This window comes from Mus musculus, chromosome 3 (assembly GCF_000001635.26).
Source record: "Mus musculus strain C57BL/6J chromosome 3, GRCm38.p6 C57BL/6J".
Lineage (NCBI taxonomy): Eukaryota > Metazoa > Chordata > Mammalia > Rodentia > Muridae > Mus > Mus musculus.
In genome coordinates this window covers 68,907,042-68,932,116 of record NC_000069.6, presented here as the reverse complement: position 1 = coordinate 68,932,116, position 25,075 = coordinate 68,907,042, and the positions used below count along the sequence as shown (strand labels likewise).

Genomic DNA, 25,075 nt, shown 5'->3' with positions numbered 1-25,075 from the left:
CATGCACACAGGTGCATACAGGTGCACACACAAAGTGAACTAGTAGCTCTGCGAATGGCTCACTCACAGAGCATTTGTCTAACATATGTAGAGCCAGGGTCCATCCCCAAGGATGAAAACATTAGTTAAAATGTTTGCTGTATTCATCCCTTGTTTACTGTCAGTATCTATATTAGGTAGAGATCTATTTTGAATGGATTTTAGTACAGAGATGTCTTTGTTTTACACATTATTGTTTATAATGTGTGGATTTTCAAAGAAAACATATATTGGCCATAAAATATTTAAGAAATTATTAACTACAAGGATCCTAGAGCCTTGAATATAGCTGTAGCAAAGAATATAGCTGTACATGAATGCCCATTGCAAATATCATGAGTGTTTTGATATGAATACATACTATGATCACTTCATAATTTTAAAATCAGAAGCATCTCACTTTAATAAATGCTGGCACTGAAGTTAATTTTTGAGTCATTTTTGGTTTTGGCTTTAACCAGCACCCGACTTTATCTTGAACACACTCTGCTTCTGAAACCCGTCTCAGTATTGTTTCATAGAGCAAACAGCATCTTATCTTAACATCCATGACTGGAAAACGAGGATTTTTCTTTTTTTTTTCTTTTTTTTCTTTTTTTTTTTTTTTTTAAAGATTTATTTATTTATTATATGTAAGTACACTGTAGCTGTCTTCAGACACTCCAGAAGAGGGCATCAGATTTCATTACGGATGGTTGTGAGCCACCACGTGGTTGCTGGGATTTGAACTCAGGACCTTCGGAAGAGCAGTCGGCGCTCTTAACTACTGAGCCATCTTGCCAGCCTCGAGGATTTTTCTGATTGCCTTCCTGTGGGTGTCTTCCTAGAAAAAGAGATGATTTGAGGGCATAATGTAAATGACATCAGATCTGAGGACACGGGCTCGATGTTTTTGACCTTGTCATTCCCCTCCCCTACTTGTAGTTAAAAGGCAAAATAAAACAAACACGTTCAAGTTTTTAAATATTTCAGTCTTTATCTACATTCTTATAATTTTAGGACTTAGGTTTTTTACCCCGAAGGGTAAACTCTTACTTAATAGAGAAATGAGAATGGAGCATCTTCCTTTTTTAATTTTTTTTATTTTTTCAGACATTTTCTTCTGGTGGATGGCGGGGGTATCTACCTGCACTCTTATGAAGGGCGCTTCATTTCTTCTCCAAAGTTTCCTGGCATGAGAACAGACATCCTGAACGCTCAGACTGTGTCTCTGAGCAATGACACGATAGCAATAAAGGACAAAGCTGACGAGAAGAGTAAGTCTGTCATTATGTGGCCTTTCATGTACAATTTCAGGCAGTTTATAAAGCTATGGGACTTCTGTTTCTTCATCTCTTAATATATTAACATTTTGTGGAAAAGCCAGGAATTCCCTGATTTCTTTTAAACATGAGCTAAATAACTAAAATTCTCATACAGGTAAAACAAATATATGTTGTCTCAACATCCGAGACCAGTGGTAAATATATTAATCACATAATTTTATTTCAAGGATTATGATTCTAAAATATATATTAATTCTTAAAGTTTTAAAGCTTCTTTGATATTCCCTTTGTATTCATTTAGTAATATAGTAAATGTTCTTCATTGTGCCATTTATTTTGTTTATATATTTGTCAACTAATAATTTAGGTTAATGAAGTAAAAAGAAGATATGAATAATTTAAATTTTACATGTAAAAATCCAGGCCATATTAGACTCACACACATATATATATATTTCAGTGTTTTGTAATGCAATGTTACATTAAGCTGTTTTATTAAGACATCCTATTCTAGATTAAGTAAATTATCAACGGTGGTCAAAATGAAGTCAGTGAACACATGTAACTCAACAGTTGGCTAAGGACACATGCTCTGAAGCGACTGATCCAGGGTGAAGGAGCGGCGCTGTGGGCGCACTGACTTACAGAACAAATAAGTAGAAAGATCCCAGGAGGGAATGATTGACACATTAAAGGGACTATCTGAAGGCTATTCCATGGTTCAGAGTGAACCAAGCAGGAGAGGAGGGCAGAGAGGTAGGCTGGACCCAGTCTCCTCCATGCTAGGCAACTGCCTACCACTGAGCCATCCTTCCAGCCCACATACTACTTTAATCCATGATCACACTTAACGTGAAGCCTCTCCTCTCAAGTTGTTACCTGGTTGACTGGTTGTGGCAGTGTTGTGCTGAAGACCTTTAGACCTTGCTCATCTTGCACTACGGAAATGTTACATCATTTCTCTTCCCCGCTCCAGCAACCAGTATCCTGCTATCTGCTTCTGTAAGACTCATTATCTTAGGCATCTACGCTGGTAGAATTGTGCAACATTTGTTCTTTGATGGCTACCTTATTTTACCTAGCCTGTCTTCCAGATGTGCAGGGCTTTCTTTTCTCTCTTTCATTCTTAAGGCTAATTGATCTCTGTGTGTATGTGAGTGTGTTTGTGTGTGTCTGACTGGCTGGCTCTCCCTTTCCCTCTTCCCTCTGCCTCTCCTCCCTCCTCACCCCCCTCTGTCGTCGTCCCACCCACACACATTTTGTTGTTGTTGTTTACTGATCAGACTGACCATGTCATTTCCACATTTTGGCTGTTCCAAGTAATGATGCAATGACCATGAGACCACTAACATGAGATCTGAAGCCAGTGCTTCCCACAAATGCGATGGATTTCTAGATCACTTGAAGTTCCGTTTATAACTTGTTGATGTTCCTCTGTGCTGTTTTCTATGGTAACAACACCATGTTACATTACTACTAACAGCAACCAATGAGTAAACATTCTAATTTCCATTTCTCCCATGTTCACTGGCATACTGGCTTGCTTGTTTGTTTGTTTGTGCCTTTAAAGAACCATCCTAACCAATATGAGGAAATGCAGTAGTTTGGAGCAGTAAAACATTGCAATTTCCTTCTGTAGACTTGTCAGCCCTATAAAATGCTCTGTCTTAAAAGTAACTCCTGGTTATCTAAGGAAGTTATTTAATGTGGAAGTGTCTTCCGGATTTCATCTTGGTAGCTAATTCTTTTATCTAGCATTTAGGAAAACAAATCACTGATAACAGCTCTCAAGAAGAAAACTACCCAAGAAATAGTTCTAAACAAGTCACCTGATAGACAGGAAATAGTTCATAAATTGCATCTTATTTACACATGAGTTAACTTTCTCTACCTGAGAGAAGCAATTGCAGGGTAGAAAAGTTTGTTTGTATTCGCAGTATCAGGTGTCAGTCCATGGTCACGTGAGGCAAATCGGAATGTTGTGGGAGGAGCGCGTGACAGGGTGGAGCTGTTCGGCTCACGCTGTCTGGAAGCGGAGAAGCAGAAGAGTGTTAGGGTCCCGTGCTCCCTCCTGAGGCACACCCATTACCTGACATCCTTCATTAGACCCCAGCACCTCCTCTCTGGCATGGCAGGTTGAATATTTTACAAGGCCATCAATTTGTAATAATGTATTAATGATTTATGGAGGATCTCAATTATTGACAATCCATTTACTCCCAAACATGGTATACTACAATTTTGTTCAAACTCTGACTATTCAGAATTCTTGCATCCCACAAAGCTGCGGGCACTCTTTATGAGATTGCCATCACTTTCCATGTCTGCTGCTCGTTCTTTTAGCTGAGCTTTGAGGGTTTACTACACTGTATGGTCAGTTAAATCACTGGCCACTCATTTGAGCTTAGTCTCTAGATCCCTTCTTATCCACAGAAGTCAGGGACCTAAAAGCTCCATTCTGTTAGTTGCTGCTCAGTTTATCTGATTGTGAACCTTCATCTGTAGTAAAGAAAGTACCAATGAATTTGTTGTTCTCAGCAACAAAGCAGAAAATCTCCTGTTATTCCAGAAATGTTAAGGGGTTTTGAAGCTCCCAGCCAAGAATCCAGGATAAATTATTTATTTTACCACTCGAGTGTATAATAGAAACAGCATGCTGTATATTGTCTGGCATTGTATAAATGGTTTTTAACGCACATTTTGTTTTGTGAAAAGGATTGTTGCATAGAACTAAACTAGAGATGCCCCGATTGTAACTTGGCATCCACAATTGGATTTGCCACAGATGAACCTATGGACCCTTTCCTTACCATAGGAACAGGACAACATTAGTTATGCTACTTTTATACAAAATGTCACCTCAGTAATAATTAGAAATGTGATGTTGGTTTCCTGGGCTGGTAGAGGCTCTGTGGTCCATAAAGCTGAGTAATACCTCCTAAGAGTTATGATGGCTCCTTGACATTTACCAGCAGTGGTCTAATGTAACCAGCAGTGCTCTACTGTTTGTTTTTTTTCTAGTAATCTTCCTCTTTGAGGCGTCAACTGGAAAACCCCTAGGGGATGGGAAACTTCTTTCTCATAAGGTAATAAACATTTGCTGGGTTTAGTATAAATGGCCACTGTTCAGTTAATTTCTTTTTGAAATAATAGTTATACCTTAAGAAGGAAAACAGACTATTTTAATATTTAAAAATAAGTGTATGTCTTCCATATTATATCAAAAAATGCTATAACTTAAGACTAAGAACAGGGAAATTCTGGAATAGGGCCTGTGTGGACAGTTGAATGAATGAGATGCTATGGTGTGTGTCTGCTGCCCAGACTTGTACTGCTTTTCAATAACATGTTGTATTTTACTAAACTTGTAGATAAAAGTGTCTTTATGAGCCGGGCGTAGTGGCACACGCCTTTAATCCCAACACTTTCGAGGCAGAGGCAGGCCGATTTCTGAGTTCGAGTCCTGCCTGGTTTACAAAGTGAGTTCCAAGACAGCCAGGACTACACAGAGAAACCCTGTCTCGAAAAAACAAAAACAAAAACAAAACAAAACAACAAACAAAAAAGTGTCTTTATAAATTTGTAGTAAATTTCTTACTGAGCTGTCCTTAGACAGCATTTTCTTTAAATTTTAAGACCATAGCTCAACAACCATATTATAGGGGGAAATTATTCTCTATAAAAGTACAAAGCACCCCAAATTGTCAAGTGTGTGGTGGTTTGGGTTTTTAGTCTTTAAAATGAGCACATTGCACTACAGTTATCCTTTTAAACTAGTGATATTTGAGAATGGAAAGATGCTTTTAACATTTAACAATTCCAATGAAATTGCTTCTTTAATTTGTACTTTCCCCTTTAGTCATTATTTGTTTTACATTTAAAATTATGTACCAATTCATGTAAATCAGAAATGTGAAAAAACATTAAAATATATTTTTAAAAAACGTCTCCCTACCACACCAATTTTCAGTACTCTACCTGAGAAGTACCACAGTTACTAATGTCTTCTATGTCCTTGCAGAGACTTTCAATCGTAAACCGCACTGCTATGTGTTCTTTCCCTCTGCTTACACCAGCGTGCAGCACACAGATGTGCACTTGGCTCTCTCTCACATAACACCACTTTGGAGGTCTTTCCACATCTATACATATGTTCTTTTCTTTTCCCGACCACCATCACATAATACAGCAGGGTCTGCAGTATTGGCTGGTTTAACCTCCCCGTTGGTAGGTGTCTAAGCTCCCTGGGAAGCTGGCCACTGTGCTGCTCATTGGTCATCCCAGCATGGGTATGTTGAAGGAGGATCACAAGCTAAAGGCTGGCTTGGGCTAGTGAGACAGGCGAGAAAGTGTCTGCTATTTCCCACCACGGTGTTGCCTTGCAACCACTCTGTTATCACTGTGCCTGCCACTAATTCTAAACTACATCAAAGGACTTCAGCATTTGTGATTTTTAAGAACCATTCTCTTCTACAGAGGCTGCCTTCTCACTCCCATTAGAAGATAATGGAATGCCTGTTTGTTGTCATTTAAATCAATACTATAGAGGCAGAACTTTTCCTTCACAGTAGAATTAAGTATATAAAAAGAAGTAAATTTCGCAGCTGTAATCATTTTTTGTAAGAAAGGTTAAAGTAAGAATAATTTAATAACATCGAATAAATGGTTGTTTTATTATGGCAACTTTTCCCACTAATGCACATATCCTAAGTGTAAGAATGTCCAGTTTCATAGTTGTAAGAATGGAGGTCATTTCTTCTACATCTCATAACTTACTCAGTATACGTGGATATGGCACGAGAAGTGTTAAGTTTTACATTCTACTTGCGCTGTGGGTTAAGCTTAACGTTCACAAGAGGCGATGGCAGGAAGAATACCAGAGTTTGAGCCCTGCCTGGGCTGCATTTCTAGTATTGAGCCAGGAAGGTAATGTAGAAAATTCCTGTCTCAACAAAACAAAATAAAAACCAAAGTAAGCAGTAACAACAAAACAATATCTTCTATTCTATACAATAATAATTTACCCATCAATGTGAGGAGACCAAAACTGGAGCACTTCGCTGTAATAACAGCATTCACAGTACAACTCAAGTTTGGGGTTTTATTTTGCTCTTACTTACTGTGTAACTGAGCATGACCTTGAACTCCTGATCCGTCTGCCTCCCAAGGGCTAGGATGGCAGGCATGTGCCATCACACCTAAAATAAGTCTGAGCGGTATTAGATGACTATCAGTCCATGGCAAGGGAGAGACTTGAAGTGAACACATACTGCTTTCATGTCCCACTGCAGAGTGACTCAGGAGGACTAGAACAGAAGGAGGGGTGTGGACTGGACAGGAGGAGGGGGGCTCTGCTGTGTAAAGAGGGCCTCTGTGTAATACACACATCATTACTCTCCATGTCTGACTTCAACTTCCTAGGCACCAGAACCATCCATGTAACTATTTCTAGTATTACACCAACACTAGCTTCTATTGCTGGTGATGACAGACACTCCTTTAAAAAAGATTTACTTACTTATTTGTATGTGGGTGTGTGTTTGCACACACACACACACACACACACAGGCCAAAAGAGGGTGCCAGGTTTCCTCTCCTATAATCCCACACCTATTCCTTTGAGACAGGGTCTTTTTAATGAACCTGGGCCTTTAATTTTCTCCACTAAGCCAGAAGCCCCAGAGGCCCTTCTGTCCCCATCCTGTCTCAGAGCTGGGGTTAAAGCATATACCAGGTATCTGGCTTGTCATGCAGGGATGAGATCTGAGCTCTGGTCCACATGATTGCACAGCAAGTGCTCTTAGCCACTGAACCATCTCTCCAGGCCAGCAAATATGCCTTTAATTGTAAAGATAATTTATTTGAAATATTTGTGTTTTTATACCACCAAAATATTAGTGCTCTAATATTCATGAAATAAGGATTTTTTTTCTTTAAAATATGAATTATATTCTAGAGGGGCTCTCTTTTAAAAATATAAAGTAGAAAGACTGGTCTACAAACTTGCATAAAGATATATGTATATCTTTTATTTTTAAAGGTATTATCTTAGTTAGGGGTTTACTGCTGTGAACAGACACCATGACCAAGGCAACTCTTAGAAGGACAGCATTTAATTGGGGTTGTCTTAACATGTTCAGAAGTTCAGTCCATTGTCATCAAGGCAGGAACATGGCAGCATCCAGGCAGGCATGGTGCAGGAGGAGCTGAGAGTTCTACACATCTTCATCTGAAGGCTGCTAGCAGAATACTAGCTTCCAGGCAGCTAGGATGAGGGTCTTAAAGTCCAAACCCACAGTAACACACCTACTCCAACAAGGCCACACCTACTCCAACAGGGCCCCACCTTCTAATACTGCCACTCCCTGGGCTGAACACATAAAAAACCATCATAGGCATTATGTATATAATCCTAGACACAATATAACCATGATATTTGTTGAGTTCAGAGTTCCTAGCAAAGTCTTCAGACACAGTAGGCAGCATACAAATCACTCATGGATCAAGCATAATTGAACCCATACTAAAGTATTTTTGAGTTTTGAGAAACTTCATCTTACTAATTAATATAATAGATTAATTCAGTATTCCAGAAATGTTTTATTATTGTAGAAAAATGGAGATCTTGGAGCTGTAAGTTCTGGACTTGTTTGGTATTTGCTTTTTCTGACCCACACACAAACCCCCTGCCAACCCCCGCCCCCCCAAAAAAATCACTGAATGCTCATGGGTCTCATTTGGGAAATATAATGCCTTAAGCACATTTTTTGTTTCACAAAAAAATCATGAAGAAAATTGTAATTTTTTTATACTTTTTATTAGGTATTTTCCTCATTTACATTTCCAATGCTATCCCAAAAGTCCCCCATACCCCCCCCCACCACTCCCCTACCCACCCACTCCCACTTTTTGGCCCTGGCATTCCCCTGTACTGGGGCATATAAAGTTTGCAAGTCCAATGGCCCTCTCTTTCCAGTGATGGCCGACTAGGCTATCTTTTGATACATATGCAGCTAGAGTCAAGAGCTCCGGGGTACTGGTTAGTTCATAATGTTGTTCTACCTATAGGGTTGAAGATCCCTTTAGCTCCTTGGGTACTTTCTCTAGCTCCTCCATTGGGGGCCCTGTGATCCATCCAATAGTTGACTGTGAGCATCCACTTCTGTGTTTGCTAGGCCCCAGCCTACTCTCACAAGAGACAGCTATATTTGGGTCCTTTCAGCAAAATCTTGCTAGTATATAGTATGTTCCATTGGTCTACTTGTATGTCGCTATACCAGTACCATGCAGTTTTTATCACAATTGCTCTGTAGTACAGCTTTAAATCAGGCATGGTGATTCCATCAGAGGTTCTTTTATCCTTGAGAAGAGTTTTTGCTATCCTAGGTTTTTTTGTTATTCCAGATGAATTTGCTGATTGCCCTTTCTAATTCGTTGAAGAATTGAATTGGAATTTTGATGGGGATTGCATTGAATCTGTAGATTGCTTTTGGCAAGATAGCCATTTTTACTATATTGATCTTGCCAATCCATGAGCATGGGAGATCTTTCCAGCTTCTGAGATCTTCTATAATTTCTTTCTTCAGAGACTTGAAGTTCTTATCATACAGATCTTTCATTTCCTTAGTTAGAGTCACGCCGAGATATTTTATATTATTTGTGACTATTGAGAAGGGTGTTGTTTCCTTAATTTCTTTCTCAGCCTGTTTATTCTTTGTGTAGAGAAAGGCCATTGACTTGTTTGAGTTAATTTTATATCCAGCTACTTCACCGAAGCTGTTTATCAGGTTTAGGAGTTCTCTGGTGGAATTTTTAGGGTCACTTATATATACTAACATATCATCTGCAAAAAGTGATATTTTGACTTCATCTTTTCCAATTTGTATCCCTTTGATGTCCTTTTGTTGTCGAATTGCTCTGGCTAGGACTTCAAGTACTATGTTGAATAGGTAGGGAGAAAGTGGACAGCCTTGTCTAGTCCCTGATTTTAGTGGGATTGCTTCCAGCTTCTCACCATTTACTTTGATGTTGGCTACTGATTTGCTGTAGATTGCTGTATGGGCCTTGAATTCCTGATCTTTCCAAGACTTTTATCATGAATGGGTGTTGGATCTTGTCAAATGCTTTTTCTGCATCTAACGAGATGATCATATGGTTTTTGTCTTTGAGTTTGTTTATATATTGGATTACGTTGATGGATTTCCATATATTGAACCATCCCTCCATCCCTGGGATGAAACCTACTTGGTCAGGATGGATGATTGTTTTGACGTGTTCTTGGATTCAGTTAGTGAGAACTTTATTGAGTATTTTTGCATCGATATCCATAAGGGAAATTGGTCTGAAGTTCTCTATCTTTGTTTGGGTCTTTTTGTGGTTTAGGTATCAGAGTAATTGCGGCTTCATAGACTGAGTTGGGTAGAGTACCTTCTACTTCTATTTTGTGGAATAGTTTGTGAAGAACTGGGATTAGATCTTCTTTGAAGGTCTGATAGAACTCTGCACTAAACCCATCTGGTCCTGGGCTTTTTTTGGTTGGGAGACTATTAATGACTGCTTCTATTTCTTTAGGGGATATAGGACTGTTTAGATCATTAACCTGATCTTGATTTAACTTTGGTACCTGGTATCTGTCTAGAAACTTGTCCATTTCATCTAGGTTCTCCAGTTTTGTTGAGTATAGCCTTTTGTAGAAGGATCTGATGGTGTTTTGGATTTCTTCAGGATCTGTTGTTATGTCTCCCTTTTCATTTTTGATTTTGTTAATTAGAATGCTTTCTCTGTGCCCTCTAGTGAATCTGGCTAAAGGTTTGTCTATCTTGTTGATTTTCTCAAAGAACCAGCTCCTCGTTTGGTTGATTCTTTGAATAGTTTTTCTTGTTTCCACTTTGTTGATTTTGCCCCTTAGTTTGATTATTTCCTGCCGTCTACTCCTCTTGGGTGAATTTGCTTCCTTTTGTTCTAGAGCTTTTAGGTGTGTTGTCAAGCTGCTAATGTGTGCTCTCTCTAGTTTATATTTGGAGGCACTCAGAGCTATGAGTTTTCCTCTTAGAAATGCTTTCATTGTGTCCCATAAGTTTGGGTATGTTGTGGCTTCATTTTCATTAAACTCCAAAAAGTCCTTAATTTCTTTCTTTATTCCTTCCTTGACCAAGGTATCATTGAGGAGAGTGTTGTTCAGTTTACACATGAATGTTGGCTTTCTATTATTTATTTTGTTATTGAAGATCAGCCTTAGTCCATGGTGATCTGATAGGATGTATGGGATGATTTCAACATTTTTTTATCTGTTGAGGCTTGTTTTGTGTCCAATTATGTGGTCAGTTTTGGAGAAGGTACCATGAGGTGCTGAGAAGAAGGTATATCCTTTTGTTTTAGGATAAAATGTTCTGTAGATATCTGTTAGATCCGTTTGTTTCATAACTTCTGTTAGTTTCACTGTGTCCCTGTTTAGTTTCTGTTTCCATGATCTGTCCATTGGTGAAAGTGGTGTGTTGAAGTCCCCCACTATTATTGTGTGAGGTGCAATGTGTGCTTTGAGCTTTACTAAAGTTTCTTTAATGAATGCGACTGCCCTTGTATTTGGGGCATAGATATTCAGAATTGAGAGTTCCTCTTGGAAGATTTTACCTTTGATGAGTATGAAGTGCCCCTCCTTGTCTTTTTTGATGACCTTGGGCTGGAAGTCGATTTTATTAGATATTAGAATGGCTACTTCAGCTTGTTTCTTCAGACCATTCGCTTGGAAAATTGTTTTCCAGCCTTTCATTCTAAGGTAGTGTCTATCTTTTTCCCTGAGGTGGGTTTCCTGTAAGCAGCAAAATGTTGGGTCCTGTTTGTGTAGCCATTCTATTAGTCTATGTCTTTTTATTGGGGAGTTGAGTCCATTGATATTAAGAGATATTAAGGAAAAGTAATTGTTGCTTCGTATTATTTTTGTTGGTAAAGTTGGCATTCTGTTCTTGTGGCTGTCTTGTTTTAGGTTTGTTGAGGGATTACCTTCTTGCTTTTTCTAGGACGTGGTTTCCATCCTTGTATTGGTTTTTTTTTCTGTTATTATCCTTTGAAGGGCTGGATTCATGGAAAGATAATGTGTGAATTTGGTTCTGTCATGGAATACTTTTGTTTCTCCATCTAAGGTTATTGAAAGTTTGGCTGGGTATAGTATCCTGGGTTGGCATTTGTGTTCTCTTAGTGTCTATATAACATCTGTCCAAGCTCTTCTTGCTTTCATAGTCTCTGGTGAAAAATCTGGTGTAATTCTGATAGGCTTGCCTTTATATGTTACTTGACCCTTTTCCCTTACTGCTTTTAATATTCTATCTTTATTTAGTGCATTTGTTGTTCTGATTATTATGTGTTGGGAGGAATTTCTTTTCTGGTCCAGTCTATTTGGAGTTCTGTAGGCTTCTTGTATGTTCATGGGCATCTTTCTTTAGGTTTGGGAAGTTTTCTTCTATAATTTTGTTGAAGATATTTGCCGGTCATTTGAGTTGAAAATCTTCATTCTCATCTACTCCTATTATCCGTCGGTTTGGTCTTCTCATTGTGTCCTGGATTTCCTGGATGTTTTGAGTTAGGATCTTTTTGTGTTTTGTATTTTCTTTGATTGTTGTGCCGATGTTCTCTATGGAATCTTCTGCACCTGAGATTCTCTCTTCCATCTCTTGTATTCTGTTGCTGATGCTCGCATCTATGGTTCCAGATTTCTTTCCTAGGATTTTTATCTCCAACGTTGCCTCACTTTGGGTTTTCTTTATTGTGTCTACTTCCCTTTTTAGGTCTTGGATGGTTTTATTCAATTCTATCACCTGTTTGGTCGTGTTTTCCTGTAATTCTTTAAGGGATTTTTGTGCTTCCTCTTTAAGATCTTCTTCCAGTTTAGCATTGTTCACCTGTATTTCTTTTAGTGTATTATTAAGGTCCTTCTTGATGTCCTCTACCATCATCATGAGATATTCTTTTAGAATCAGGTCTAGCTTTTCGGGTGTGTTGGGGTGCCCTGGACTGGGCGAGGTGGGAGTGCTGGGTTCTGGTGATGGTGAGTGGTCTTGGTTTCTGTTAGTAAGATTCTTATGTTTACCTTTCGACATCTGATAATCTCTGGAGTTATTTGATTTAGTTGTCTCTGATTAGAGCTTGTTCCTCAGGTGATTCTGTTAGCCTCTATCAGCAGACCTGGGAGACTAGATCTCTCCTCTGAGTTTCAGTAGTTAGAGCACTCTCTGCAGGCAAACTCTCCTCTTACAGGGAAGGTGCACAGATATCTGGCGTTAGGACCTCCCTCCTGGCCGAAGACGAAGGCCCAAAACAGGGCCTGTCCCGAGGCTGAGTTGCTTTGGCCTGCCCCAGAAGCTGTTAGCTTCTGTATTCTACACTCTCACCTGTGCAGAATACTCTCGGCGGGGTCCCGGAACCAAGATGTCTGCTGCAGATGCTCAGGCAAAGTGCTCCCGGGGAAAATTGTAAATTTTAATGTTCTAGAAACAAGAGCTACTCGCACGTGTTTCTAAAGTTTACTTAACAAGTCTTTAAAATACAGGTGTTGGGCAGTCTATTCGGGATACATGTTATAAAGAAGCTTTTCATTAGTGCAGACCTCTCGTGTGCTATTGAGCCCTTCTCCTTTGCTCCTGTCAGCTAAGGACAGGGCACAGATGTTCTCCCTAGAGAGTCAGTGCAGATGCTTTTGATGGTGTTTTGAGGAACCTTGCATTGCCAGTAGAGTAACTACACTTTAGTACTGCTCTTGAATTCTTAGTTATTACTGATTTAAAATTACTGAAGAGAGTAATCCTTTCTGGGAACCTCTCCTATTCCTGAGTTATATCTCACTTTTCTTTGAATCTGTGTCTCATGGGCTTAAAAAATTAATGAAATAAGTTCATGGGGACATTTTGTTATTATGAGTGGGTAATTGACATTTAATTAATTTTGGTTGTTTTGTTCCCTGTGTCTTTTTTTCTTTCTTTCTTCCTGCTCAATACAGGATTTTTCACTGTAGCCCAGCCTGGCCTCATATTCATCGTCCTCTGCCTCTGGCTCCTGAGGGCCAGGAGGATAGGCGTGTGCCACCACAGTTGGTTTAGCCGACCCATAAGGACAGAAATGTGCTGAGAACTAATTAAGTGACCAGATGTTAGGAGCTAAAATGAATTTAATTCTTGCATACTTTTTGAAATTTTAGAATGAAATCTCAGAAATTGCTCTGGATCAAAAAGGACTTACCAATGACAGAAAAATTGCTTTCATTGACAAGAACAGAGATCTCTACATCACCTCTGTGAAACGATTTGGGAAAGAAGAACAGATTATTAAACTTGGTATAATAATTTCCATGTACTTAAATTTGTAATTATTGTCTGTTTTCTTAGATGGTCTGCTGTGTACCTAGCAGCTTTAATGTCTTAATGAGTGAATGAGTTTTAGTCTCACATTTCTTCACAACTTTGTCACTCAATTTCAGTAGCAAATTTGAATTCTGTAGCTAAGTCAGCACTGAAACACCTGCTGATTAAACCCAGAATGGCTCTAGGGAGAACATTCAAGTATTTTCATTTTTCATAGTTTTTACATCTGTACACTTGTTATACGAACAGAAAGTAGAGATATAGCCATTGTATTAATTAGGATCTTGTTTGTCAGCTCATTTTAAAGATAGATTTTAATATCTGTTGATACTAATGGACCACAACTATTATTTTTAAGGAACCATGGTACATACTTTGGCATGGTGTGATACATGCAATATCCTCTGTGGAATTCAAGATACTCGATTCACAGTATGGTATTACCCTAATACCATTTATGTGGACAGAGACATTCTGCCTAAAACATTGTACGAAAGAGATGCAAGGTAATGTCCTGCACCGGATTCCATGTTATAAATAAAGCTCTAATTGTCCTGCTTTTTCATGGATGTTTTTAAAAGTTTAATCAGACACAACTACATTGCTCAGCTAAAGCTGGTTAAGATTTAAGTAATGGACTCAAATTGAAAACAAAATATGAACTATTTACTCATCTTTTACAAATGACTATAATTTCTTAGGTCTGTTTAATGATAGCTCAGTTGAGGTTTTTTCACTGTGATTTAGTGATTTTTTTAACCTGGCAGCATTAAGATTTTGCAGCAAGATATACTTTGTGACAGCTACCCAGCATACACATTTTCATTTACTTTAAGAATCCCAATGGGGTTGGGGAGATGGCTCAGTGGTTAAGAACATTGATTGCTCTTTCAGAGGTCCTGAGTTCAATTCCCAGCAACCAGATAGTGGGTCACAACCATCTGTAATAGGATCCTATGCCCTCTTCTGTTGTGTCTGAAGACAGCTACAGGGTACTCATATAAATAAAATAAATCTTAAAAAAAAAAGAATCCCAACGATGTGTCTCTTCAGTTAGATTTTTGAGTGATGCTGAAAAGCTTTAAAAAACAAACAAACAAACAAAAAACCCAAAAAACAAAAAACAAAAAAAAAAAATCAAGACATGTCAGGAAAATTATTCCTAAATTCATAAGAAACATTTATTCTTCACACAGCAGTAAGTTAGACTCCTTAGGTCTAAGTTTCGCAGTGTATTACGAGTTTATGTTCACAACTGCAACAAAACTAGGGAAATACCAAAATAAAAAGTCTTATTTTTAAAGTATTTATAAAGTAGCCAGATGTGATGGCACACACGTTTGATCCCAGTGCTCAGAAGGAAGAGACAAGAGGGCCTCTGTGAGGTCTGCACAGTGGGCTCTAGGCCTGGCAGGGTCCTGGCAGGACTCAGTCAGTAAAACAAGGAAAGTCAGTATTAACAAAGTCATGGAAAGATCTCTTGTTATCTTCTTATTGTCTTCTTATTTAAACTTCATCTGTTAGTACTAATAGAAAGTAATTTTGGAATTCACTTTTTTTTTGTTAATTATCTATTTGCCCATGTTTTCTAAGCCAATAGCTAAGTTATTTGTTTTCATAATTTAAGGTTCAAGGAAGAAGATGTCAGCTTTCTGTTACTAGAGCAGTAGTTGAGACAAACAGCTTTATTAAAAGAAAAGGGATATTTTGGTGACGGTTTTGAAGGTTCTAGTTCATGGCCAATTGGCCCCCTTCCTTTTAGGTCAATGGCAGTAGAGTGCACATGGCAGCAGGGAGTAGTGGGGCTGGGGTAAGAGAGGGGACGGGGTCCTAGGAGAGTCTCCCTGCAGTGTCCTGCCCCCCAAGCAGGCCTCGCTGGGCTCACCTCTGACAAACCCCTTTGGGGAACAAGCCGTTACCACAGGGTTCCAAGCAGTAACAAAAACTTACTCAGATGCCTGTAGGGGAACAATCAAATATGGAATAGCTTTTGCCGCTTTAGATAGTTAGTGTAGTTTGCTTCAAGTGTACATCTATCTACATGTTATATTGAAATGTTTATTTGGATATTCATTCTGTTTGGAGTTAAATGGTGGGTGTCAATTTTGAAATTATATATGTTGGAGTTATTTCCCAAATTTAATACATATGAAAAAAATGTGTAGAATGTAGTAAGTTTTCCTTGTTTGTTTTCAACAGTGAATATAGTAAAAACCCGCATATAGTGAGTTTTGTTGGAAATCAGGTAACTATAAGAAGAGCTGATGGCTCCCTGGTGCACATCAGCATATCACCGTACCCCGCCATCCTCCATGAGTATGTGAGCAGCTCCAAGTGGGAAGAGGCTGTAAGGCTTTGCCGCTTTGTTAAGGTACCGTACGTATTGTGCACATACTGTACACTGGTCTCCCTTCTGAGAGACGAGTGACGAGACCACGTAAGGGTTAAGACGATTGTGAGCAGGACCTTACCTTCTGCTGCACACTGGGACAGCTTGCTGAACACAGAGGAACAGATGCTGCTGTGTGACATGGCCTTTGCAGAATTGTAACTAGACCAGCAGTTTCCTACTGGCACATGGACCAGTCCTGCGGTCTTTTCCTAAGTTCTACCCTCACAGACTTGGGCTTGCTACATCGGAGTGGAAGCTGAGTTATCCATCTCAGCCTCCTCAGGTTTTCTCTTGCGTAGCTAAGGTTAAGATCTTTTTTGGATCAGCATTTCCTAATAGGTTGTATATACTGCAGGCATACTTGAACACAGCTCTTTTTATTAGTTGTTAGGTAACATCCCTTAGAGTACATACTTGTAGAATGGCATTTAGATGTTTTTCCTTACAGTGGCTTGTTGGTAGCATTGTGTGAGAGCCTCACTGTTCCTCTTATTCTCTGTAAGTGATATTCCTTGCCACTTCTTAAAAAAATAATTGGAAGCTCATCATCTTGAGTTATAAAGAAAAGAAATCTTTAATAACTAGAAATAAAATAAATTTATTCAAAAGAAGTTCTCTGTCTGATAGTAATGTTTTTAAATAGAGACTTAGTAATTTTTTTTGTTTGTTTGATTGATTTTTGGCTTTGTTTGTTTTGTTTTGTGAGTAAGGTTCTTACTATGTATCTCTTGCTGGCCTTGAACTTGCTGTGTAGACCAGAATGGCTTTGAACTCACAGAGATATCTATCTGCCTTTGCCTACTAAGCACTGAGATTATATGTGTGCTATCATGCCTGACTTCTATGTAACTTATTTTATTATCAGTTTTTTTCAGTGCCATGTTTCATCATTTTTATTTGTAAGTTAATTATTTAATTGTATCACCAGTAGAATTTAAACCACTGCTTATAGCAATACATTATGAATCATAGTGTAAATATCTGATATGTAGGATATCTGAAATGTGACCCCCTATAGGTTGAGAACCGCTGGCGTATAGGTCGTTCAGCTCCCTACTTAAGACAATTCTTTTCATGTTTCCCTTAGGAGCAAAGCATGTGGGCTTGCCTAGCGGCTATGGCTGTTGCTAATCGAGATATGGTCACTGCAGAAATAGCCTATGCAGCAGTTGGGGAAGTAAGTCACTCATATTTATGTAATGCACAATAGTTTTTTTTTTAACGTAGTTCATTATATTTTTATTATTACTGACTTGTGATAGTCATATTTGACTTCCTCTTTTTAGATTGATAAAGTTCGGTACATCAATGCTATAAAAGATCTTCCATCTAGAGAGTCAAAAATGGCCCACATACTCATGTTTAGTGGGAACATCCAGGAGGCTGAAACAGTCCTGCTCCAGGCTGGCCTTGTTTATCAAGCCATACAGATCAACATTAATCTCTATAACTGGGAAAGGTAATAAGAACCCTGCCACAGTCCCAAGACCCTTCTGACCTTCATGTATTCTTCTGTCTGCAACTTAGGCAATAATGTTTTCTGGTATATTTAATATTTCCTAATGCTATAAGAGAATTTGTTCATTTTATATTTGTGAGTATCCTGTCTGGTTAATCTTAACATTTTCAAGCTGAAAAATGTCATTTGTGGAAATTTATGCTTTTTATGAACTTGTAATTGACTAGAAGTTGGGGTCTGAAGAAGAAAAGAGCTTAAGATGGCTCAGTCAGTCAGTCAGTCAGTCAGTCAGTCCGTCAGCGAGAGGAAGCACTAGGGGCTGGAGAGAGAGTGTCCTGAGGAGGGATGAAGAGAGGTTCACAGTAGGAGTGCTCAGAAGCACCCTTTACCTCAGGAGCTTCATCAGCTTGCCCTGCGGAAGTGTCAGCTGCTCTTCTCTGGGACACACTAAGTGCCTCCTGTCCCTCCTTAGATATGGGCCTCAAAGTGAACACAATTGTGTCACTCTATGCCACAGAAACTGTGTATCATGAAACATACTTTATATGTCCAAAATGTCTTTTATGGGCTTTGCTTTCCTCTGGGCTCAAAAATAACCCACATATCTTTTTCCTTCATTGAAAATAGATGATTTTCTCACATACTATAATCCAATTATAGGTTTTGACCCTCTGTTCCTCCCAGTTTCTCCACACCTCCACTCTGGATCCACTCCTTTCTGCCTCTCATTAGAAAAGAACAGGCTTCTAAGAGATAGTTATGGTTTTATCTTACTATATTTTATTTTGTTACATTTTACTATTTCTTTTTTTTTTTTTTTTTGGTTTTTCGAGACAGGGTTTCTCTGTATAGCCCTGGCTGTCCTGGAACTCACTTTGTAGACCAGGCTGGCCTCAAACTCAGAAATCCGCCTGCCTCTGCCTCCCAAGTGCTGGGATTAAAGGCGTGCGCCACCACCGCCCAGCATACTATTATTTCTTAGAAACCTGTTCTTCTCTAATTTTGAGGTGTTAGTTCTTGGTTTATGTTATTATATTTTATTTTGCTGTATTTTACTATTATACCCCAGAATTGGACAGAGTGAGCAAGCAAGCAAGCAAACAAACAGAACTCAAGGAAAGACAAGAAACAGACCCACTCATTTTCACACTCAGGAATATCATAAAATCACTAAACTAGAAGCCATAATATATATGCAGAGGACCTTGTTGTAGGCCAGTGCATGCTGCTTCGGCCTCTATGAGCTGTGATCCTGTTGATTTGGAGGACCTTGTTTTCTTGGTTCCTCCATACCCTCTGGCTCTTACACTGTTCCCCACCCCACCCCCACCCCCACCCACCTCTTGAGGTTCCCTGAGCTCTGTGAAGCAATTTAATGGAGACATCCCATTTAGAGCTGAGTGTTCCAAGGTCTCTCATTCTCTGCATAGTGTCTGTCTGTGGGTTTCTGTATTTGTGCCCCTCTGATAAAGGAGGAAGCTTCTCTGATGATGGTCGTACAAGGCACACGGATCTATGAGTCTAGCAGAATGTCATTTCAAGTTACTTTATCACTATATTGTTTTTCTTTTTCTTTTCTTTTTCTAGACCAGTAGTATTTGGTTTTACCCTAGGTCTCTGGGCTGTTTAGTCGCTGGCTCCTGGTTCCCTAAGCAGTGTCAGGTATGGGTTCTGTCTTATGGAGTGGGCCTTCAGTCAAATCAGTTATGGGTTGATTGCTCCCATAAGCTTTCTGCCATCATTGTCCTTAACAGGTTTTGCAGGCAGGACACCATTGTAGATCAAATAATAACCCACATATCTTTCAACTATTAGAATTCATAATTCTCTCAGACTTTCATTTCTGTGTCTATCCGTATCTTCTACAACTTTTCCTTGAATAGGAGCAATAAAATGTACTTTGTTAATTTTGGGATTAATGTATCACAATCTGCTTATATCTCATGATACAACTATCTATAAATTCAGCTGCTTTATCTTTGTGTTTTATCTTCATGAGTTTGTTACTGTTGTATAGTGTTATAGAAGTTCAGGAAAGATGTTGGTTCTACAAGAATAAACAAACACTTAAATTGTAAGAATTAGAAAGAGATAGGATAGGAGTAATATTAGTAACCTATATTAAATAACTAGCAGAACATTACCACTAGAATTATATGAGAAATATGGAAAGCTAATAATTACAATATTCTATTTCTTTGGTAGAGGAGCAGTTGCGATCTCTTGCTATATAGTCTGTGCTTGCCTCAAACTCACAACAGCCCTCCTACCTCAGCCTCCTGAGTGTTAAACACATTCAGCTTCAAGTGTTGTTCTTGAGAAAATATGTGCATTGATTAATGGTAGAAACTGTAGTTCATATAATACTGAACATTTTAATAAAACAAAATTTGTAATGGTCTTTATCTTGTAAACTTACATTCTAGGTGGAAATTCCATTTTATATCACTGGTAATGGTAACTAGAAAGAGACCTAGAATTTGAGCCTGGATCTTTTAATACAACAAAGAAACTGAATTTATCACCAAGCAGTTAGGTCCTATAGTCCAGATAACATTGCTTGTATTCTGCTGAATGCTGCACCTCTTTCATTACTGTCCTTGTAGACATTTATCTTCCCATTTCAGATAATGTACTTCCTGAAAGACAGAAACATTTTATATTACCTCTTTATATTTTATATCCTGTCATAGATATATGATATACTTGTACTTCATATCCTTGTATCCATGCAATACTTAATCATTGTGCAGTGTTTTAATCTCCAAACATTGATTGGCTACAGCCAACTTAAAGTTGGTGAGTAGGTACCCTAGCAAAAAGGGAGAAGGTAGTACCCTCTGACCCAGCCTTGACCTACTTGAAACTGTCTTCTCTTCAGACAACACAGCTTTAAATGTTTCTTCTCTTCACCTATGCATTTCTTACCATCTTGTGTGACTAGAGTTGCTGTGGCTTGCTTTTTATCTTCTTCACCTTTACTTTTCTATCTTATAAAAATCTTAGGTGTTTGAAGCCTTTGCCACATATCCATACTAATTCCCTGCTGACTTCAGACTTCCCTGCCATCCCTATAGGCTGCTCACTGCTTACCACCCTACCACCAAGTCTCAGCAAGAACCTTGCTTGAAGATGATTAGATACTAGGGAGATGAGGAAGAAGAGGAGGAAAGGAATGTGTCCTGGGTGCTCCTCCATCCCTTCTATCTGCCTTTGCCTTTCCTCTGCTTCTTGATGCCATCTAACTATTCCCAGTTGGTAAGTCATGGCTGGGAGGCCTCTAAAGTTAATAAAGGTCCAGGAGCATTGCTCCAGGATTCTGACATCTTTTATACACTTTAGAGATGTAAAGAAACATCTCACTGAGTGCCATGTCCTGCTGGTAGTTACCCAGCTCTCTACTTAACTCTGCCATTGCATAGCATTTGTGTTTGCATTTGGATTTGCCTTTCCTCTCACATTTCCTCGTCTTTCAGAGGAACTGATTTCAGGCCTCAGACATGCCAGGCAAACATATGTAAGCATAGATTATCCCAGGATAATACCTTATTATCTCTTCACTAACATGAAGCTGGAAATCTGGGAGTTACTTTTGGCATTTTCCTTAGCCTCTGTCCATCTTAACTGCTTCCCCTCCCCCACTTCACACAGTGTTTCTAACACTTTATAGTAGCACCCTTGTCTAAACTGATCTCCTTACCTCTAACGCATCCTTTTTCTACCCTTTCTGGACATATAATCATGATCTTCTCGCAATGGAACTCTAACCATGTGACACTTGACCTTAGCTTCATTTAAACGGAACCTAAAGTTCCTCATTGCTTGTAGTACAGATGTCACATCGTGGCAAGGAGTCACTTCAGATAATCAAGGAAGTAATTATACCTGCCAAGAAACTTTAAAGAGATTTAGATGTTGCCACCATCTTCACATTCTACAGATCTTTTGGAAACCATGTAGTATATTTGTTCCTGCTGCATATTCATCTAGTCAGCATATTTATTGAGTCTATTGCCATAGGTATATTTAGATATTTCAGAGAGATCTTCAAAAAATAACCTGTTTGGTAAAATATGTGGTCACCTAAATGTGTCTTGTGTTGCAAGAGGTGTTGGGTGATCAGGACTGGGAGCTTTAGAGTCATTTCGTGTTCCACACTTACTGGTCATGGACAGGTTACTGAGGCTCTGTACAGTCCAGTTTCTTCTATGTTTAAGATGATGAAACAGCCTCAGGATTTGTTATCAAAACTGAACTAATTGTATCTGAAAATAGCTTAGCAAACTTTGTGACATTTGATAAGCCTTTACTAAATAATGTTATTAGCCGTGTGTTATGTATTTGTTGAGTACCACCAACAAACTGTAGCACCGTGAATGCAGGGATGAACAAACCCAAGAAAAAGTCAGTAGGAGTGATTTTAATTGTAAAACTTTTTTTATTTAATTTAATTTTACTTTATTTTATTTTTATTAGATTTTTTTCTTTATTTACATTTCAAATGCTATCCCGAAAGTTCCCTATACCCTCTCCCCCGCCCTGCTCCCCTACCCACCCACTCCCACTTCTTGGCCCTGGTGTTCCCCTGTACTGGGGCATATAAAGTTTGCAAGACCAAGGGGCCTCTCTTCCCAATGATGGCTGACTAGGCCATCTTCTGTTACATATGCAGCTAGAGACATGAGCTCTGGGGGTACTGGTTAGTTCATATTGTTGTTCTACCTATAGGGTTGCAGACCCCTTCAGCTCCTTGGGTACTTTCTCTAGCTCCTCCATTGGGGGTCCTGTGTTCCATCCTATAGATGACTGTGAGCATCCACTTCTGTATTTGCCAGGCACTGGCATAGCCTCACTCGAGACAGTTATATCAGGATCCTGTCAGCAAAATCTTGCTGGCATATGCAATAGTGTCTGGGTTTGGTGGCTGATTATGAGATGGATCCCTGGGTGGGGTAGTCTCTGGATGGCCCGTCCTTTCGTCTTAGCTCCAAACTTTGTCTCTGTAATTCCTTCCATGGGTATTTTGTTCCCTATTCTAAGGAGGAATGAAGTATCCTCACTTTGGTCTTTGTTCTTCTTGATTTTCTTGTGTTTTGGAAATTGTATCTTGGGTATTCTAGGTTTCTGGGCTAATATCCACTTATCAGTGAGTGCATATCAAGTGACTTCTTTTGTGATTGGGTTACCTCACTCAGGATGATATCCTCCAGATACATCCATTTGCCCAAGAATTTCACAAATTCATTGTTTTTAATAGCTGAGTAGTACTCCATTGTGTAAATGTACCACGTTTTCTGTATCCATTCCTCTGTTGAGGGACATCTGGGTTCTTTCCAGCTTCTGGCTATTATAAATAAGGCTGTTATGAAAATAGTGGAGCGTGTGTCTTAACTGACATGGCTAATATGAAAGCTCTAAGTAGGTACATTATGTATTATAAATATTCTATATATAGGATATGTATACACACATATACATGTAAATATGTATTTGTATACTTAGATATAGTAGAATAATATATAAATTAGGAAACATGTACAAAGATATTCAAATATAGGATAAGTGATAACATGGTTGATTAATTCATAGGTTTGCATGTCTGTGTAGCTAATGATGGTCCTCATTTAATTTCTGTTGTTAAAGTACCCTGACCAAGAAGCCACTTCGGGTGGAAAATAGTTTTGTGTGTGTTTAGAAAAAGGGGTTTATTTGGCTTACATTTCCAAGTTACAGTTCATCATTTTGGGGAAGTTAAGAGAAAAACATGAGCTATTATATTCACAGTCAAGAACACAGCGAGAATAGACATCCTTGCTTACTTGCTTGCTGATGTTCATGCTCACACAGCTTTCTTCACCTTCCTACAACTAAAGACCCAGCCCATAAAATGATGCCACACACCATCAGGGTCAGTCTTCCTACCTTAGTTAACATCTAAGAAAATACCTGGCAGACAGTTCCTAAGTTAAGACTCTGCCGGGGTGATTCTAGCTTGTGTCTGGTTGACAGCTAAATAGAGTACAGGGATCTTTTCAAAAGGGTCTTATCTTTACTTCATATGTTTATAATTTTTCTTAGGACTGGGCAGGTGGTCATTCTATCAAACAAAGGTTTTCATAGTTGACATATACTATCAAATGATGGCTTTAAAATTCTACGATCTTGTGCCTGTGAAAGGACAGGGGGCTAGGGCTTAAGTGTATTCCTGCACTTTTAGCAGCAGAAAAGGCCCACATGTCACACTGTGCAGGCCAGAGCTGCATTTCCTGGTGGATTATTTGCTATGTAGTAATTATGAAGTCATGGTTATTCTGTATAAAAAGTTTGACTGTGTCATTTAAATTGCCTTTGTCAAGGTCATGAGGCCCTACAGGGAGTGTGATTTACAGATGTGAAGTTCAAGGGAACTCCCAGTCTTTGAGGAATTAGCAAAATTCCTCAATATCAAAACTATCAAAATTATCAAAAAGGATAATTCCTTTAAGGAATTGTCAGTCGGTAGAGAACATAAGTCTATGGCTAACAATTAGCGTTTACAGAGAAGAGCGAAGTGCAGCCGTACCAAGTGCCCACTGTTAGGGTTTGGCTTAAGAAGAGGACTCAGCTGGGAGAGTGCTTACCATTTCATCATTTAAGGATCTTATTTGCATTCCAAGCACCCATATAAAAAGCTGGGTACAGCAGCGTACCTGTAATCCCAGTGCTGGGAGGGTGGAGACAGAAGGACCACTAGGGTTTCCTGGCCAGCCAATTTATCTGAATTGTCAAGCTCCAGGTTCAATGAGAACCCTTTTTAAAAGGAAAGGTATAGAGACAGATGAGTGCTCAGACCTAATCAGATACTTATAACAACATCCCTCTAAGGCTTGGGGAACAGCTCAGAAGAGGGAACAGAAAGAAAGTAAGAGCCAGAAGATAAGAGAACGGCTTCTAAATGTGCTCGTCTGGGTGTGACAGTCAATGTAGTCTTGAACTCACAGCAGCTGTGGTTACCTGCTCAAAACTTACCCTGCCAGCCATCAGTTATGGCTGGGGAGGGCGTCCCGTGGCCCTACCCCTGCTTGCTGTAATATATGTTACTGATAGATTCTGGGATATGAGGAGTCATTGAATAATTTTCTACCATGGTAACACAGAGGGCCCTGGTTGAATTCATTGTGTCACTTAACACACACACAGAGACATGAATGTGCGAAAGAGATTTATAGGATGAATAACAGGGATGGGGAGGGAGATGAGAGAGTGAGAGATGATAATAATAAGAATGCCCTTTATACATATATAAGAATGTCAATGAACAAATTTAATTAATTATAAAAAACGTTTTAAAAAGTAAAGTGGAAACTAATTGAAGGTGACACCCAGCATTACCTTCTGGCTTAAACACAGACACACACATACACATGCTCGCACACACAAAAGACTAGGCTTTGGAGTAGCATTTGGTTTCTAGAATGCTTGCCTAGTATGTGCAAGGGGGAAAAAGAATATTCAGCAAAATACGTTAGGAAGAACCAAAAGGATGAAGTTAAAAAAGACCTTGTTATGGAAAAGCACATAATAAATAGTG

General features: G+C 39.0%; 1 protein-coding gene across 5 annotated transcripts in view; it reads left to right on the top strand.

Annotated features, from left to right (window-relative positions):
* Nucleotides 1-25,075, top strand: part of Ift80 (intraflagellar transport 80) — a 112,182-nt gene that overhangs the window by 72,564 nt on the left and 14,543 nt on the right. For 4 of the 5 annotated variants that reach the window (NM_026641.2, XM_006501966.4, XM_006501967.4 and 1 more), the window contains 7 exons: nt 1,132-1,295; nt 4,326-4,390; nt 13,492-13,627; nt 14,013-14,160; nt 15,854-16,025; nt 17,134-17,223; nt 17,333-17,505. In NM_026641.2, the coding sequence (NP_080917.1) occupies nt 1,132-1,295; nt 4,326-4,390; nt 13,492-13,627; nt 14,013-14,160; nt 15,854-16,025; nt 17,134-17,223; nt 17,333-17,505 (948 nt within the window). The remainder of the gene's footprint in view (nt 1-1,131; nt 1,296-4,325; nt 4,391-13,491; nt 13,628-14,012; nt 14,161-15,853; nt 16,026-17,133; nt 17,224-17,332; nt 17,506-25,075) is intronic. The other variant, XR_001783737.2, reaches the window with a different exon arrangement.